The 18,904-nt window shown below is 34.9% G+C and overlaps 1 protein-coding gene across 1 annotated transcript in view; it reads right to left on the bottom strand.

The window, feature by feature from the left end:
- The window catches only part of LOC129794492 (uncharacterized), a 76,637-nt gene extending 69,654 nt beyond the window's left edge, over positions 1-6,983 (bottom strand). The window contains exon 1 of the mRNA XM_055835243.1: positions 6,438-6,983. Coding sequence (XP_055691218.1) covers positions 6,438-6,640 — 203 coding nt within the window. The 5' untranslated portion in view covers positions 6,641-6,983. The remainder of the gene's footprint in view (positions 1-6,437) is intronic.
- Between the last annotated feature and the right edge of the window lie 11,921 nt (positions 6,984-18,904).

Raw genomic sequence — 18,904 nt, 5'->3', positions numbered from 1 at the left:
TTATCCGACGACTTCCTAATGTTATGCCTTTTATCACGGATTTTCTAACGTTCTACATCTACATCAAGAAGTTCTAGGATAAAATGTCAAGTTCTAGAAAAGGAATAAAACGTCAAATGTTAGGAAGTTCTGGGATAAAATATTAAACGTTGGAAGGTCCAGGATAAAAAGCATAACATTAGGAAGTCGTTGGATAAAATGTCAATCGTTTGGAAGTTTCGGGATAAAACCACTGAGGACGATATAAGTAGAGGGACAACCGAAGAATATAAATCTATACTTAAAGATAAAACGTCAAACATTAATTTTTTTTGGATAAAATAGAAAAACATTAAAAATTCAAGGATAAAATGTTACCTAATCGTTGAAAATTCTAAGATAAACTAACATTAGAAAATTACCTAATTTATATGGTTTTTATCGCATTTACATTCAAATTACCATTATTTTTCAATAATGGTAATTTTTATTTTAAACACAAAATCATAAAACTAGGTCAAACGGATCAAACTCGCTCTATATTTTCCTTCGAAACTATAAAGATATCCTTCTTTAAATAACTATAAATTTTAAAGACAAATCTTGTTCGCAAAACTCCTCAAAGTTTCTGTCCTAAGTCTATATTAGCTCGTTTTCTTGCTTCTTTGTGTCCCGGCGCAAGTGTTTTCATTGCGGATGATGTCGAGAGCGAGAGAATATAAATTCTCCAATTCATAATACATGCAGCATTTTAGATTGAAAAGCGTAATCGAGAGTCTGTGTGTGGTGTGAGTCAGAGGCAAATAAATTAACATTTTGCTGCTTGGCTTTGTTTCCACATAACACAAGAATAGTACATATGCCGCATGTTGAATTTATAAAATTGCCATTGAGTGTGTTTTCTCACTTTTAAACCCTCCTCGTACAAACTCCTCGCATCTTGGGGCAATTAATTGAAAATGGAATGATGGTGTTGCTAAAGAGCATTATAGCTGGGCTCTTTACGCGGGTGCAATCACAGCTTAGGATCTTGAGCGCGCGATAATGGATAAATGGGAAAATTAACACTTGATTGGTACTTGGATGATGATGAGAAAGGCTTCACCGAGTGCATTCTACTAAGGAGTCCCACATACTTATTTAGTGGGCGTACTATTCTGGGACAGAATCATTCTATGCGGGATTGTCTCCATCGAGAAATTTCTTCTCCAAAATTAGATCAGACCTCTTCGGAGATTCTTCCACACCGTCAGCTCTTTGCAGTGGGTTAATTTTCTTCATTTCCAAAATGTCTCTACTAATTTCTTTTCTTTTATGTATTCAACAATCGTATACAGCTCTGTTTTTTTTAATTATTATTTACCACCAAAGCATATTATCCAATTTCGTGTGAATTGGTGCTTTGAATGATTAATGAAGATGAGTTGCGGATTTTTTTTCTTGTTGAATTTTCGGGAGAAAAGCTCTTCATGCAAAATATATTTTTGAAGAAAAAAATAATATTTTATTTTTGATTTAATATCACGCTGCAACATTCACGCGTTCAAAAAAAAATCAACGAATGATTTATGGTGTTTGCTATAGATAGAGAAAATCTCTCCATTTATTCGGTTAATTAATTGTCCTGCAAGACTGCTGCGGAATGCACAAACGCATCTTGAAGGCGAGAGAATTTCTTGTTTGTTTTGTATTTATGTTTTTTTTTCGGTGCGTTACAAAAACCCAGAATTACTGATCCACATTAAACACAACACTCTTCCTCATTATTTTGTAAAATTTATAACTTTTTCTCTTTTTAATATCACTTCCCGTGAATTATTTCACCATGTTTTGCCCGGTATGTACATTAAGTGAGTGGCTGTGTCATGAATTAGACTCACTAAGTGGCTCATATAATTCCTTTTGGACTATTACTCTACACACTCTCTCTATCTTTTACCCCCGAAAATGTGTGGCATCAATAAAAATTTCAAAGTGGAGATTAATTACAAGACTTCCATCATGTTTTTAGGGAGTTCTTTCATTCATTAAAAGAGGTTCAGAATTTTTATTTTCATTTATTTCTAATTAATTAATATTCTAAAATTATAACATATTTTTTAGGAGTGTGTCTTAGCTGTTTTTTTTTTGTTTTGAAAGAAAATCTCCAGAGAGAAGCATTAACAAGAAGTCTTCCATCATGTTTTAAGGGTTTTCTTTCATTCGGAAAAAAAGGTTTAGAATTTTTATTTTTTTTAAAATATTATTCTAAAGTGATATAGAAAAAACTTGGGAGTGTGTCTTGGTTTATTTTCTTTTTTGTTTTGTATGAAAATCTGCAGAGAGAAGCATTAAAAAAAGAGGTCTTCCATCATGTTTTAAGGGTTTTCTTTCATTCAGAAAAAAAAAACAACACACATAGCCATTTGTCCCATTACTGGGGTTGGCTTCTCACACACAAATTTTGGCTTTGATTTTTAATGACCGGCTGCCGACCTGACGTCAACCTCAGAGAGGCATTTTGTTGCATTATGACTTTGTGTTAGGAATATTCCTCATTCATAAGTTTTTATCACAAGCAACGGTGCAGAGCAGTCAATATCAGTTCAAGAGTTGCCTCTCGTTGTAATATTGCACTGGTGGGAACGAGTGGGGGCATTCCTGACCGAATGAGATCTTTTTTCATATCTGCATTACAGCCTATCGAACACCACCGAGCCTCGAACCCGCCGACCCTCCCAGGGACAGTGCAAACGGACACTGGGACCGTCTGCTTTGCCACTGCTCTACTGGGCCATTCAGAAAAAAAGGTTAAGAATTTTAAATTTATTTCAATATTATTCTAAAGTGATATAGAGAAAATTTGGGAGTGTGTCTTGGCTTATTTTCTTTTTTGTTTTGTATGAAAATCTCCAGAGAGAAGCATTAAAAAAGTCTTCCATTATATTTTAAGGGTGTTCTGTCATTTATTAAAATAGATTTAGAACTTTTTCTTTATTTCTAAATTATTCTTAAGAAATGCAAAGCATCTTTAGAAAGGTGTCTTGGCTAGATTTAATTTAAGTATAATTCCCATTATACTTTATTCTTTATATCTTTCCCAATTTTATCCTAATCTTTGATCTCAATGTGTCTCCATATGATCTTATTCAAAAGAAAAAAAACTCTCTTATCTCTTGTGGAAGAAGATGAGTGAGAAAGATCAATGGAATCGCCAACCTTTGATCATCGGATCTACAAACAATTGATACAGAGAGAGAGCCGAAAAGTGTAAACACGGAGAGTGTCATCATAAAACCACTTTGAAAGTCAATTTTGGTGATCCAAAAAACAACAATTCAGTTCGCTGATAAAGAAAGGTAATCAGCTTGAAAATTAGCAAATATACGTGCCATTTTACAGCCAATATAAAATGCCAAAAGAGCCATTTTGAGCACAAATAGGCAAAAAATTTGCCCCAAAAAGCAAATATCTCACAAATAAATCGCATTAGGGGCCATTAAAAAAGTTTGATAGTGCCAACATGGAAAATCTAATTAACAAATTTGGCTACTTCCACGCAAATGCTGTCATGTGGCCATTAAAAAAATATTATGTACGACAGCGCTGGGATGTTGTGCAATTAAGACCAATTTTGTCGATTTTGAGTATTTCTTTGGTTTTGATCTTTTAATCCACCCACGTTTGCAACCATCACTTTCAGTGCCTCTGATTTTCTTTTACAACCGCCTGCGCGAGAGACTAATGCGATGTCCGAAGATGAAGTACCATGAATTTCTACATTGAGTGGCACACTCCACAAAAGAGGGCAAGTGTTTGTGTACAACACAAGTGGCAAAAAAGCGCCATCAGAGCTCAAAAAATGCCCATCAACGCGTAAGAAATAATTGAGCAATAGGACGCTACTTTTTCATTACTTAAAAAAAAAATGGCGGCTTTTTGTAGATTATCTATATTCCTCAGTGATATGCAGCGCCAACTGGTGGAAGGAGTGGAAAATGTTTCCTTTCAAGCGACATTAGCGCCACAAAACAAGGAACAGTGAAGGAGGAAAGCAAAATTCAAAGAAAATCAATAAAATTATTGGAAAAAGTGCAATTTGTGTTTTTTTATCCACAAAATAAATCACCCCTAGTTGTAATAAAAACTAAACCACCCTCACCCTCAATGACTCACTATGGGAAACACCTTTAAATAAAAATTCACCCCTTGTCTGACTTTTTTTTAAGTACTTCACAATGAACCCCTATGAGACCATCCGCCAGAGTTCATACTCTCTTAATACGTGAATATTGAGTGAGTAAATATAGCTGAAAATTGCATATTGTTACCATACGTGCGACAGAAATTGCAGTGTATGGCACGTTCTGGGGGCAAAATGACCGAGTTATTAAATTGTTTGTTGGAGAAAATTAATATTTTGCAGATCACCTGAAGCGAAATGACTTCAACAGTTCCATCCCGCAGCAATGCAACCAACACACACGATCGATAAAATTCAAACAAAACCCACAAACTGAGAGAGACATAAAGCCATATGTGGTACAAAACATAACAATTTAGAACTCAATGAGCATGTCACCGCAGAAGTTTAGAAACTTAGGTACAAAATGTATATTTCGTGAGCAGATTGAAACACAAAAGACGCCAGCAAAATTCAATTAAATCCATCAATCGTTGACAAATTAGAATTTCTTGTCGCGCAGAATTTGAAAGGATTTGTCATCAAACTTAATCACATTCGCAAAGTAAATTGGATTAAAATCCAATTTTATCGAAGTTAGGTGGGAAAATAGTTGAAATTTTTCAAAGGTGACGTCTTTTGGGTAAATTCTGTTGAACAATTTTTAATATAAAGGTATAAAGTTATAAACGCAAAAAAGGGATTTTTAGGAATTTTAGCCAAGACACATTTTGTGCAATTTACAGTGGAAAAGTTTTAAATATTAGAGAATCTAAAACAGATAATTAGTAATTCCAACCAAAACAAGACCCTAAAATCTTACAAGAAAATATTATTGATTTGTTAAAAGAATTGTCACAGAAATGTCAAAATTCTCTTGTCAAAGTTCTAATGAGTCTTTTCCAAATAGAATAAAGGTTTTACAAGCTTCACAAGAATTCTTGTAAGAAGAAAAAAAAAGTTATTTTTTAAGAGTTAAAAAATACTCGATTTTTCTCAAAAATACGCTCTGAAGCACATTTTTCGTTGGAATTGTTTTGAGGAAACACTTATTTAATGTTTTTCAGCGACGTTTCGGCAAATATATTGCAATCAAACGCTGTAGTACAAAAACAAAAATATTTTGGAAATGCATCTTTTTGCACAAAAAAATTTTTTAAAAAGAGAAATTGATGAGAAAATGATTTTCAAACATAGTTTTAAGCAAGAATCAAATAATAATACATATTCAATTTTCTACAAAATATATATATGAAGATAGCATGGATTTTATGTTATTCAGCGACGTTTTGGCAAATTTATTATTATCAGTCAAACGCATCATTAGAAAAGAAAATCTGTAAATAAAATTTGACACAAAAATCATAAAAAAATGTCCCAGAACGTCGCTGGAAAGCACAAAGATCGCGTCTTCTTCTTTAAACGACTGCAATTTCATTTAAACATAAGAAAACCTTCAAAATTAAACTATTTCTTAAGTTATTTGTTGTTTATTTTATTTGTCAATTAATTTCATTATTTCATTAATTGAAATATAACGATTTTTATAAAAGGGAAAGGGAGCGGAAAGTTTTACATGTAATGGTTCCTTATGGTAATGGGTTATACTGCATTTCACCACAATCGGACAAGCCGTTTTGGAGAAGTTCAATGGCCACAAATAAACAAATCAACAGACTTTCTTTTACACGTTAAAATTAAGATTATTTAAAATAAAGAAAAATAGAAGATTTCTAAAATTATCTTGAAAATTTCTTAGAACTTTTTAGCAGAATACTAAATCTTGTTTTTCTTTCATTATTTTGATCTTGATATTTTTTTTTTTTTCAGAATACCACCAATAGTCTTTAAATAACTAAATATGTATAAAATACTGCTCATAATATTCTGACCACATTCTGTCCATCCATGCACATTTGTGAGGCTCTTCACCCTTATCTGGAGCATCCCATGGCAATGGGACAATCTTGGCAGGAAGTGGCAAGAAGTGGAAATGTGCTGGGGATGGGGTTTAAGGGTGGTGCCGGGAAACAGGAAGTGACGGGAGGCTGTGAGTGCGCAGGATTGCGACGCGCAACAGTGCGCTTTCGGAAGGTGGGCAGTTCATTGTCCGGAGGGTTGGAAAAATCAATCATCCACCACGATAGAAATCAATGGACAGTGTGGCAGAAGTAACAATGTGAGAAGTAAAGAGTTGCCTCTGAGAGAGCAATGTTTGACCCAGATTTCAGGTAGTCAGAGATCTCACCCAGCAAAGAGCATGGAAACACCTCAATTTTTCTTATTGGAAACTTACTTGTCATCTGGGAGCCTCTTGAGTTCCGCCATATCCAGCTCCAGGCGTAGATTGGCTACCTCACAGAGTAGTCTATCCCGATCCGAAGTCACCTCCCGCAGCTTCTCGCGCAGGAAGTAGTTCTGTCGTGCGAGATCATCCATTGCACTGGTGCAATCCACGGTATCTTGCGGTGGTGCCTCCATGGGCTCCATATCGCACATTGGGGACACCAAGAAGTGTCACCAAGCAGATGTTCCTCAACTTCACACACGCACAAAACTCCCCCGAAAACACAGAAATCTCTTAAGCTCACTCCCGCAGAGGATCCCCGCGGAATACCCACACGAATAACTTTTAGAGGGAAAACTCGCGCTTTCGCGCCACACAAATGCACTTCACCCAATCTCGTGTGGTATTTCCTCAGTATACCACTTCCTGGCGCCTCCACTTGCACGAAAACTCACTGGAAAAGCCACAAAAGTCACTTGGAAACGCAGCTTGAACACTTCGCGCGTCCAATTCGTTCGCCAGACATTCCCAAAATGTCAACAACAATGTTTTCTACCACCTTGAAGTTCTTGACGTTTGTACCATCCTGAAGTTTTGACAATTCACAAAAAAAATCCAACACAAACAGCCGTTATATTCAAATGTGGTCGAGTAATTCATTATGGTTTAATTTTCAATTTTTTTATTCCAACCGAAGCTTTCTAAGCGCGGAAAAACTCAATTTCGCTGGAAAATTTGGCGGAAAATACGAGAAAATTGAGAAAAGCCTTCCGTGCGAATGAGACAACTGTTGTGACGTGCGAGTGAGAGAGACTGTGTTGAGATCCCATAAAATCTATGACGAATGAGGGCGCTGCTTTTCACTGAGAAGTTAACAATTGGCGGGAAATTGGAAAACCATTTCACCTGAATTGCGGCAACACCATCATAAGGTTTAAATTTTCAAACCATTTCTTCTCTAACGTTTCTTTTTTTAACCCTTTCAAGCCTTTCAAGCTATCTAGGTTAACACTGGAGCATTGAGGTTTCTAACCACAAAAGTTTCACCATCATTTTCTCTCAAAAGAAAATATTTTTCCAAGTTCTTTTTCGACGATATTGAAGTAATGTAACTTCCCTAGAGATGTAGAATTTATCACAAAAGTTAAATCTGTGGCGATTGAAAAAAGGCGAATTGGCCACTTTGGCCAGCAAAATCCTTCAAGAGTTAATGGAAAAATTATTCAGCCCTTAAGACCATATAATAGGTCTTTTTATAAGAGTTTTTATTTTTTTAATCACGGTTATTTTGAAATTATTAAAAATTAAATTAAATAAAAATAATAAACAAATGAATTTTTATTTAAGAGAACGAGAATGTTCTTTAGCGTTTTCTTTTATATTTTAGGGATTTTAGGATTCCTTTGCTATTTCTTAGTAGCCTAGTTAATTTTAATTTCAAATTGAATAACCGTTTCTTCGCCATGTTTGTACTAAAACTGTTCATACACATTCCTTCAATTTTTAGTGATTCTCGGCATTTAAACATCGCCAATTCCATAAATTCATAATTCTTTTAATCAATAAAACTTCTGGTAGCAACACATCTTGATTCTTTGACTCAGGAAGTTGTATTTTCCATGGCAGCAGCCTTCCAAGCTCTCTTTAGCGATGCAAATAAAAGGCCACAAGTCGTAAATTTGCATATTGAGTTGTGAACCGAATCGGAAAATTATTTGTTTAGATTCCGGAGAGATGCATTTAGTGGTGTGTACAGAAAAAAAAAACGAAAATGGCAAAATGCAGATCCCTGGAAGATGCCCACAATGGTTTGGGATTATTTATGACGTTCAGTTGCACTTGTGAGGACATACTCACGCCGGAGCGGGAGTCACTTCTCTTGGGCTGCCATCAGCTAATATTCACCAATAAATCATCCAATTATTGAGATTATTGGTGGCAGAGTCCATTTGGGGTGATTTACGGGCGTCTTGCGTGGCTCCCTTTTGATACTTCTTCGCGCAACGTGGTGACAAAAAGGTGCAAATCTACCTTTTCGCATCCACTGTGCCTCTTTTCCAGATCTTTTCACGACGTATTTTTCACACAGAGCACAAAGTTGCGAACTTGCTTGAATGAATTGAGATGAAAAAGATTTTTTTTATTCTATTTAAATACAATTTTGATGCCAATTTTATGTTTAAAAAAATTTTGAGCTAAATTTTGAGTTATATTTTATTATTAGCTGTGTTTCTTTCAGACATAGCATTTTTTAGTACAGAATTTGACAGAAGTTTAAAATCACATGTTGAATGTTAACTTCAAACTCTTATAAGAGCTATTGCTAATTGCTAACTTAAAGAATTAAAATATTAATTTGCTTTAAAAATAAGAAAAAAAACTGATCTTCTATCCTTATATCGTTTTTGGTAGTTATGTTGTACATAATTCAGAAAAAAAAAGATTTTAGTACAAAGTACTAAAATACGTTTTTATTACAATTATAATTAAAAGAACATGTACAGTTTATTGTAGAGTCTAGTAGTTTATGTAGACTTACTTACAGGCTTTGATCCTTTATACAAATTTAGTACAATAAAACCTCAATAAAATGATTTTAAAAGATAAATTTTGTAGTACTAAAAACTATTTTTGTTTTTCTTTTTTTTTCTCCTCAATTTGAAATCATTTCTTTATTTAATTCGTCTTTAATACAATAGGTACATAAGTTCATTTCAGAGAAAATTAATTTTAGTACAAGTTCTAAAGTGTTTTATTTTAAATACTTTATACAAACTTACAAACATTTTCTTCAAAAAGTCAATCATAACGCGTCCAGTTATTAGAGTTGGTATACCACAACGTGTAGAAGTTTGTTTATGCGTTGTAATACTACTTGTGAGCAGAATTAGTAGACAAATTTAATTTTTTTTTGTAAAATTCGGCAATTTGATGGATAAAAATGGTCATATCTCTGGTCCTAGAAAACCTACAGAAATTTCTTGACTAGTTTTAGAAAGGTATTAAAACAGGCTATAAATTGACATAAAGTTCAATAATTTTCAAGGTCACCTCCAGAACACAAAATGGCGGATTTTTGTTCTACCAAAACTGTTTTTGGCATTTTTTGTCCCGAAGAAATGGTTTTAGAGGTTTTTGATGTTCTAGAAAGTTGTAGAGTTTTACAAAACCTTTAATTTGATACTAAGATGGGCAAAATCGGTCAAGCCGTTCAGGAGATATGACTCTTTGAACTTTTCAAATTCAAGAATTTTTCAAATGGCTATATCTTCTAAACGGCGACATAGATTTTCTTCATTTTTGGACTGGTGATAGATATTGAGTCAGGCTATAACATATCAAAATTTAAAGGAAAACGATAACAGATGTTCGGAGATATTGCCTCTTAAAGTTAGGCAATTTTTGTTTTTGATTTTAGCGCCTCTTGTGGTCATTTTTGGAACTTGAAATGTTCTAGACAGTTGTAGGGCTTCTCAATACCTTTCATTTGATACCAAGATGGTCAAAATCGATCAAGCCGTTCTCGAGTTAAATCGAAAAAACACTTTTTGCTTTAGGCCGCCATATTTGCTAAACGGCTTGACCGATTTTCAAGTATGATTTGTTGATGAAAACGTCTCACTAAGCCCTACAACATACTAAAATTTCAGACCTCTAGCTACAAGGGAACTGGTTAACGGTGTTTCAAAATGGCGGACGGCGGCCATCTTGGATTTTGAAAATGCGAAAAAATGAAAATTTACACCCACATTTCTATAGAAAACTTCAAACCCGAAGTCTCTATCTTATACCGTTCTCGAGTTATAAAGCAAAGTTCGGGCCAGAGGCCGGCAGGCCGGCACCCCGGCAGGCCGGCAGGCCGGCAGGCCGGCCGGATCAAAATTTTTCCACCACCATTTTCGTAATGTGGGATGTCTAAAACGTGCTCATACCAAGTTTGAGCCCGATCTGAGATGGTCGGTTTTTCCGACGATTACAATACTTGGTATGCCACGATTGTGGTATACCAACTAATTCATTATTAACCAATTTTATAATTTTTTCAAGCAATATTCAATTGCTAAATAATACCAAAAGTGTAGTACACAGAATAATTTTTATCTCAAATCTATAGTAAAAAAGAATAAAACAACTCTGCAGAAGAACAATTTTTGGCGCAACTCGGCGACCACATTTACAACAAAATCAACTTATTAAAAATGATTAATTGAACCACGGTGAGCTTTCAATAGCCTTTGTTGGGGTTCTCGAGTTCGCGCCTTCAAAATAAATCCATATGAAATGCACATTTTGCCCGGCAGAAGCCTACGAAGGGATGGGTATGTATGGAAATTAATCAATTTGCCCCCAGACAATTTGCCAGGTATATTTTCCCCGGCTATTGGAGTCCCCAATCAATTATTCTGCTCACACCCAGACAATCCCTCGGCGATTTTTCACGCACATTTCCCAAACATATTAAAAGTCTTTGCTTGTTAGCACCATCAACAATTTGTCACGGAAATCCTCATTGGTTTGATTTTCCTTCTTCTCAAAGTTTTTCAGGTAGGTTAGTTAATTTTAAATAAAGGACGCACCTTTGTGCCATATCATCACACAATTAATTTACCTCCTTCAGAAAGTTAACCGTTTAGCAGCCTCTCGAACAAATATTTAATTTCTTTCACGCTCTGATCGCCATCAAAAATTAGATTTTCTAAAGAAAAAAGTAAAGAACAGATTAAAGGGTTGAAATGGGGCTCAAAATAGATGATTAATATAAATTTCATGGTGATCCTCCTACAGCTTGCACTTTCACACATCGTTAGTTTTAATTTTTTCTTGCACGAGGAGCGTGTAAGAAGATTTTAAGGAAAATTTTCCGGGTATTTAAAAAAGAATTGCTTGAGATACTTTATCATTTTTCATTGTTTTTTTTAATCAGGCAAATACTTCAGAAAATAAAATTTTCTGGCTGGTTTATATTCAAAGAAAAAATAAATAAATAATAAAATTAAATATGTCAAACGTTGGAAAAAAGTCTGGAAGGTCAGAGATTATTTAAAAACGTTTGAAAAGAAACGTCAAACGGTGTAAAATAAATCGCCAAAACTTCAGAATTGAACTGTCAAATGTAGGAAAAAACGTTAAACTTAAAAAAAATTTGTAATAGTGGAAACGAAACGTTAAAAAATGGAAAAGATGGATTTGAAAAGAACCATTGAACGATAGACTTGAAACGTCAAACAATAGAAAAGAAACAGATGATGTCAGAATAGAAATCCTAAAAGTCGAAAAAGAAACGTTATATGGAATAAAAGGCTTAAAGGTTGGAAAAGAGAACGTAAACCGTTTGGAAAGAAACGTTTAACAACGAAAAAGAAAAATGAAATGTTAGAATAATCAAAAAACGTTATGATAAAAAAATTTAAATGTCGTTAAAACCGTCAAATGTAAAAAAAAAGAATCACAGCTAGCGTCTAACGATGGGAAAGAAACGTCAAACGTTAAAAATAATCGTAAAACGTTAAAAAGAAACGTCAAACATACGAAAAATAAACGAAGAGTAGGCCTGGAATCTGAAATATTCAAAAAAATGTGTAACCATGTTTTATTAAAATAAATTTGAAAGTAAAATATGTACAGTACATCAAATATTAGCAATAATCATAAATCAAATAAATAAAAATCTCTTGATTTAATTGCAATAGTTTCATTTGAATTTTATAAATTCCTTTTCCCATAAAAAATGACTAACTTACCCCTTTTATGCTTTTGATTCTTTTTACCCCCAATACCAATGAATTTCAATGAAAATCATCAAGATTAAATAATATGGGGGCCAAGGCATTATTCTCTCAAGTTGAATGGTTGAAAATCAATTTCTTTGCCTACCTCGCGAAATTACCTAACATTTTACCAATAAAATCAATTTGACTCCGAGACCTCGGTGTCGTATCTTGTTGCGGGCCAAACAATGGCCATTGGTGTGGAGCGCAAATTGAAATCGAATTGACTATACGGGGAAAATTCGACAAGAAGATGGTTGTGGGAATAATTAACTGTGTAATGGTCAAAAGATCTCATCGTTCTTCTTGTATTTTTTTTCTTCTTTTAACTTCAACTTCCTCCTAAAAATGAGTGGTGTTAAAGAGGATGGAACATTTTTGTATACTAAGAATGGACTATGGGCTTTTCACTGCGCTATAAACGACAAAAATAGCAAAATCATCGCGAGGCAATTCATTTTACCACCGCATGGCTTCACATGCCATCCCGAAAAAGGTGTTGTCCGTGTGTAATTCCTCTCGCTTTTGGGCTTGTAAATATAAATTGACTACTGAAGAGGTCTCCCGAATGTGAATTTAACAATTCACCGTGGAGATTACAAGGCGCCCCCCGCCAGCACTGAAGCTCCGCACACACCGGATAAATTTGACTGGGTCGCAATAAAACGATGGGAGGCTGAGAATTGTTGATCATCTCGTTAAAATCTATAATTACAATCGATCTCAATGGCCGACATACCGCTCCAAATGGTCCCAAATTTGGTTTCTTTAATTAATTAACAAAACGACCCAATGAAACTCACACCCGCGTACCCTCTTGCCAATTAAATCAAATTTTCGATGAAGAACAAAAAAAATCTCACACGACGGGATTAATGACATCATCATACCGCCGAGGACGATACTGGAAAATGCAGGTATAAAAAGATGTCATCGAAATGACCACAAAGAGATGCTGCCAAAGTGGCTGAAAGCGTACCTCGTTGTGATTTAATTTATAGCCATCTCACGCGTATAGCTTCTTCGGGATTTTGCACCGTGAAAAGTTAATTAGTTGCGAATTGGAACAATCCCGAAGGGCCATCCCACAGGGCCATGGGAAAGACTCCACCTTCACCCGGTGGAGCCAAGGAGCCGCAGTACATGGGAAGGTCTTATATGGGGACACCAAAAAAAAAAGATCGTGATGAGCGCCACTTTGTGCCAAAATGGCAATTAAAATTGAACATCACCTCTCCTGATCCATCCCCCGTGCCCCTCACCCCACACCCCAAACATGGGCAAATGTCTCAATCTTCGGCTGAGAATCACACGGAATTCTCGGAGCATGGTGAATGCAGATAGAGTTCCAAGCGTTCCGAACTAATTTAGAAGCATTAAACAGAGATAAAACGCTTCGAAGTCTGATTCTTAGCGAGTTGTTTCAGCGCACCAGGGCTGAACACGGGGTGTGTGTCAATGGGGAAATTTTCAAAAGAGTACCTTGGGCTGGTATAATGTTTCAGGTAACTCAGATTTAGGATACAAAAGCTTTGAAAAAGTATAGTCTTTTAGTACTGATTTGAAAATTTAGAACAAAGTGATTTTGACATAATTATAAATCGTTATGGTATAGGAACTGTTACATTTTTCAGTAAATTAACGAGATGTAGGACGCTTTGAAAAAATGTAATCTTTTAGTACTAAATCGAAAATTTAGAACAAAATATTTTTGATAAAATTTTCACATTATTATGTATGACAATTTTACTATTCACTGCGAATTGATATGAAAAATGAATATAAAAAAAATGTAAAGCGGATTGTACTAAAAACAATTAGTACTAATCACTTTAAAAAACAACTAAGTCTCTAACATTTTCTATGAATTCACAAACTGAACTTGAAAGAAAAACAATTATCGTTTGTACTAGAAATAGTACTACGTAGTAAAAATGTGTTCTAATATGTGTACTAAAAATCAATAATTGCAAAGCTATTTATGTTTCAGAAAGTATTGTTAAGTAAGAAACAATTTTCTCGGAATTTTTAATTATTTTGTACTAAAAAGTCTTAGTATTATTTTTTAGTACATGTAATAACATAACATAATACAATAGAAGTGATTTTATATTTTCTGTTTTCTGTATTTATACAAAGCTTTTAATAAGAAACAAAAAGGAAATAAATTTTCTTGCAAAAATATAGATACAGTGTAATGAAGATATTAGAACATGATTATTTTAGACCAAGTTTTCTTTTTTGAAATCTGTCTATAAAATCAAATCAACTATAACATCAAACTTTCAACCCCAAAAGTAAGCAAACTTATAAAATCAAGTACACTTGACTTTAGAACAAGAATCAATAATAAAATTTTGTACTAAAAATATTCTTACGTAATTTTAAGGCTAAATTTTAAAATTTTCCATTAAAAAATCTTAATTCCAATAAAAAGAAATAAAATAAAACATTCTCATATAAGTTAAATGCATAAATAGACAAAATAAAACGAAAGACTTCAACAGAATAAGCGACGAACCCGAAAAATTTCTGAAAATCACTTTAAAGTGGTTCTTTCTGAGAATTTGTGGGGCTTCTTTGAGACGAATCCGTCCCATGGCTCATGAATATAAAATTCCTGTTGAAATAAATAAACATCAAAGTGTGTAAAATCACTCCTTGTTGAGACCTCTGTAAGATGTTTGTGATGCATTTTGAGTGGAGAATTTATCTTTTTCCACATAGTGGACAATATTCTTGTTCCCATAATGTTCATCTCTTTACACACTTTAAAGGTGGAAAGAATAAAGATTGGTTAAGTTCTTGCAGCCATTAAGAGGCTTCTCGCATCGTTCCTATATGCTTGTCTCCGCGTCGCCACATCTAGCAAAAGCACCTTCGGTGATCAATGGAAATTGATACTCGCATTGCAATGTGCACTAGCACTGAGGGAGTGTCTCCGTTTGTGGCGTCGAAGGCTTCTTTCTGTGTATACACCAAAACGCCTCACATACGATGTATCCTCTTCCATTTATATTGCAATGCAACCTTCATTGCCCACTGTGTCCATCGGAGCCATACTGGGCAGTAGAATACCTATATATGTATATGCAGCAAGGAAAGCCGTCTGTCGCCTTTGTGTTGTGGACCTCAACACTTAATGAGTAACTTAATGATCCTCTTCTCTGTCTTTTTCACACCTCACCATGCGCGCCGTTTTTCGTCTTCAAACACCTCTTCTTTGCGATATGTTCTCACCTCCAGCATCTCCCTCATGTTGTGCTGCTCATCCATTGGCACTAAGCGCACAGTGACGATGCGAGACAATTTCTTGTGTGACACTGACTCTCTGTCTCTTCCCTCTGTGGTTCGTTTAATTTACTTTGAGTGTTGAACACGACAACAAGAAACGATCATCGGAATTGCTTAATTAGTACGCCACGAATAAATTATAACCATCTTGTGGATTGGAAAAAAACAGAGACTTCGCGCTTATCGCGACTCGAAGATTTTAAATTGTGTTACCTGCGCTCTCACAGACAAGATTTTACCAATAACAAAAAAAAGGAAGCATCCTCTGGAAGGATTCTCACTGCAATATAGCCCCATTTTATTTGTTTGGCATCTTCCACGCTCAATTTTGAACCAATCGATTTAATTTCGCACCGCAGAAGTGACAAAATCACCAATGTTTCTGGTTCCATTAATGGCACAATTACTGTGTGCAAGGGGCCAATAACTTTGTGGTAAAGTTCTTGAAAAATGCAAAGTCTAAACTTTAGTTTAAATCAAAAACTTAACATTTATTGTACGTACAATCAAGTTCTTAAAAGTTAATTAAGGGAATCATTAGGAAATCCTATAATCATAAAATTCTAAAACGAATAAAGAATAAGAAAAAGGCTTAGAATTATTATTTATTCGAGTAAAATCGACAGAATATTAGTTAATTCTTTTACGACACGTTAAAATTAAAACTAGAGTATATTAATTATTCTTTAACGTGTTAAAATCTCCTTAGTTTTTGTATTAAACTTCTTAGAATTTCTTTTCTTTATTTCTAAAGATCTAATCGTAATAACATTTTTTTTTTATTTTTTCCGTATTTTAGAGATTATTGAATAATGTAAGAAATTCAAATGTTTTACATTTAGGAATAGAAAATTTTTGCAGAAAATATAATAAATTCCGAAATCTTAAAAAACAAGAACATAAATTACTTTAATATTATACGTTTATGTCATCCATTCTTAACTGTTAGACTTTTTCTTCACCGGTTTCCTATTTTTTTTGTCCAAATTGGTATTCAACAGAACCTGAAGAAGGCCCAAAACGTTGGCCGAAACGTTGTTCATGTGGTAAATAAATAACACCCGAAAAATGAAGACTGCGTCCTAATTTCTTTGCATGCAACATATCCAGTCGTTAATCTGAATCATCATTCTTAGATTAGATTATTACTTAACCTGTTGAAGACGCAATAATGCTTTAAAACGATTACGGATTCTTAATGTAAAATTATATTAGAAAAATACCATAAAATGTATTTCTTTTTAATTGCGTAAAAAATAATTTCTTGGTCTGATCAAAACGTGTTAAGAAACCCCAAATTCTTCCATTTTATTTAATTTTTATATTATTTTTTAGGAAACAAGAAAGTGTTTTTATTCGCAGTTTCAAAAATAATAATAATCAACCAAAAAAATCAACCAAAAAATTGGTTTAACGTACCAGCCAAGAGAAATGAAAATAAAACATCGTTAACTTAATACGTTATATCATTTGTTAACGTGTTAAGCCTTTTTGGAGTTTTAATTACCACTCTTTCTCCTTTTGTCCGTTAAGACAGTTTTAATGCCCTTAGGTGCTAAATTAGGTAACAATTCTTTTATGGATGATCTGCGAGAAAAATATTGCAAAAGCTTTGCTCAGGCTTTGCTGTCCTTAACGTGTTTAGAAAGCTTCAGTGACTTCTAAAAAGTATTCGAATTTCAGATTTCAATCTAAAGCAAAACACGGAAACTTTGAATTGAATTTTATGCTAAAACCATTGTAGCCTGTGTAGGTAATGAAAAATATTTGCAAATATACAATAAATTCTCATGTCTTCACCCCTTGGCATAAGAAAAAATTAAGAAATCAATGCGATTTCTTCCCAAAATTTTGGTGAATTTTCAACGTGATTCTGGAATGGGTATTTAAGAGGTGAACGGTGTGTTTTTGATGTCTGTCGTGTCCATCCTCACACAACCTCTCAATTCCCGGCGAGATTAGATCTCGTGTCCACACAGCAATTTTTACTGGCGTGAGCATTTCATTTTATAGCTTCTCACCCACACCCTCCGTGCTCAAGGAGAATTAAGACTGCGTCGCACACCGAAACAGCATCTTAAGATTGTCTCTTTGGGTCTTTTTTTTTCTTCTCTTGAAGGAAAATGTCTCAATATTGGAATTCCGGTGTTATTTATGGGCTCTATCTTGGCAAAGCTATATGGAGGTGAGAAGAAAGAAGAAATCCCAGGTGTGATTAATTGATTGGAGGCACATGTTTTTGGGAGTCTCTCATGAGGAGATATGTGTGTTGGATGGAAGAGAAGATGCTGATCGGGATTGAGCTTTAAGTGTTTCAATGCGGCCCCAAAGATGCTCACAGTGCTCTGTCTCACCGCTCTGGCTGTGTTTCAGATCGTCCCATAATTCACCGAATATTGCGTCATTAGTGTTAATTAGTGATCACTTTTGGGATGATGAGAAGAAATGCTGCCATATCCAAACGAAAAATTTCCTAAATGGCTCTCCTCGCGCGCATAAATAGGCATTTTAGATGGGATTGATGGTGCATCCGCGCGATGATTGGGACGACATGAGAGAACATTTTGGTTTGATCAGAGAATTTCGAATTAGATAATAGAGGTGCGAGGTGCTCAAATAATCAAGCTATGCGGCTCTACTCATAATGAACCCGATGACATCCTCAAAAGGCGCTTTTCGGCTCTATACGCGGATAACCTTCCACAATCATCACACCGCCGGTCATTCTTGGTGGTGAAGATGATGGCCACATAATTAACAGATGATATTGTCAGGTTTAATAAGGCCCCGCGCGATATCACTCAGGCACCGTGTAAACGAGATACAAGAACAAGAAATCTCTCCACCAAAAGGCATTCGTGCGAGGCTGATCCATAAAAACCAACATCTATTTGTATGCAAATCTCACGATAATTTGTCGCTCTTGAAATCGAAATCGCTTGATCTCACCAAAGCCATCTTCCTCACACAGCTCCATGCTCCTTTTGCCGTAAGATCCAAAACAAAAATTCCACATAATTCTGCATTTAATGGGCCATTGAGATGCGGCAATGGGTGCGTGGAGGAAAAAGGATCGAGTGCTCAGAAGCGCGGTATAATTTAATTTATAAATTAAGCCCCCAAACGTCTTCCAATGCCAATGGATTTTTTTTCTTTCCTCTTCTTCGGGTCTCTGAGAGCCGCGGGGGAGGCTATTACACTCAATTTATACCCAAATTCATTCTCACCAATTGACATTTTAATCAAGGTTTTGCTCTCCGATTGTGCGCTTTATCGATATATCCCCGCACCACAGATCAATTGCATTCGGGTGCGCACAAATTAATTGATTGCTCTTGGGGGTATGCAAGTTTTTTCTTCAGGCAAAGGCTGTGCAACCAAGGGGTTAATTACTCATAATACATACATACTTAC

Source organism: Lutzomyia longipalpis, chromosome 4, assembly GCF_024334085.1.
Source record: "Lutzomyia longipalpis isolate SR_M1_2022 chromosome 4, ASM2433408v1".
NCBI classification, from domain to species: Eukaryota; Metazoa; Arthropoda; class Insecta; order Diptera; family Psychodidae; genus Lutzomyia; species Lutzomyia longipalpis.
Note: the sequence above shows the minus strand (reverse complement) of the source record. Positions and strands in the feature narration are given on the sequence as shown.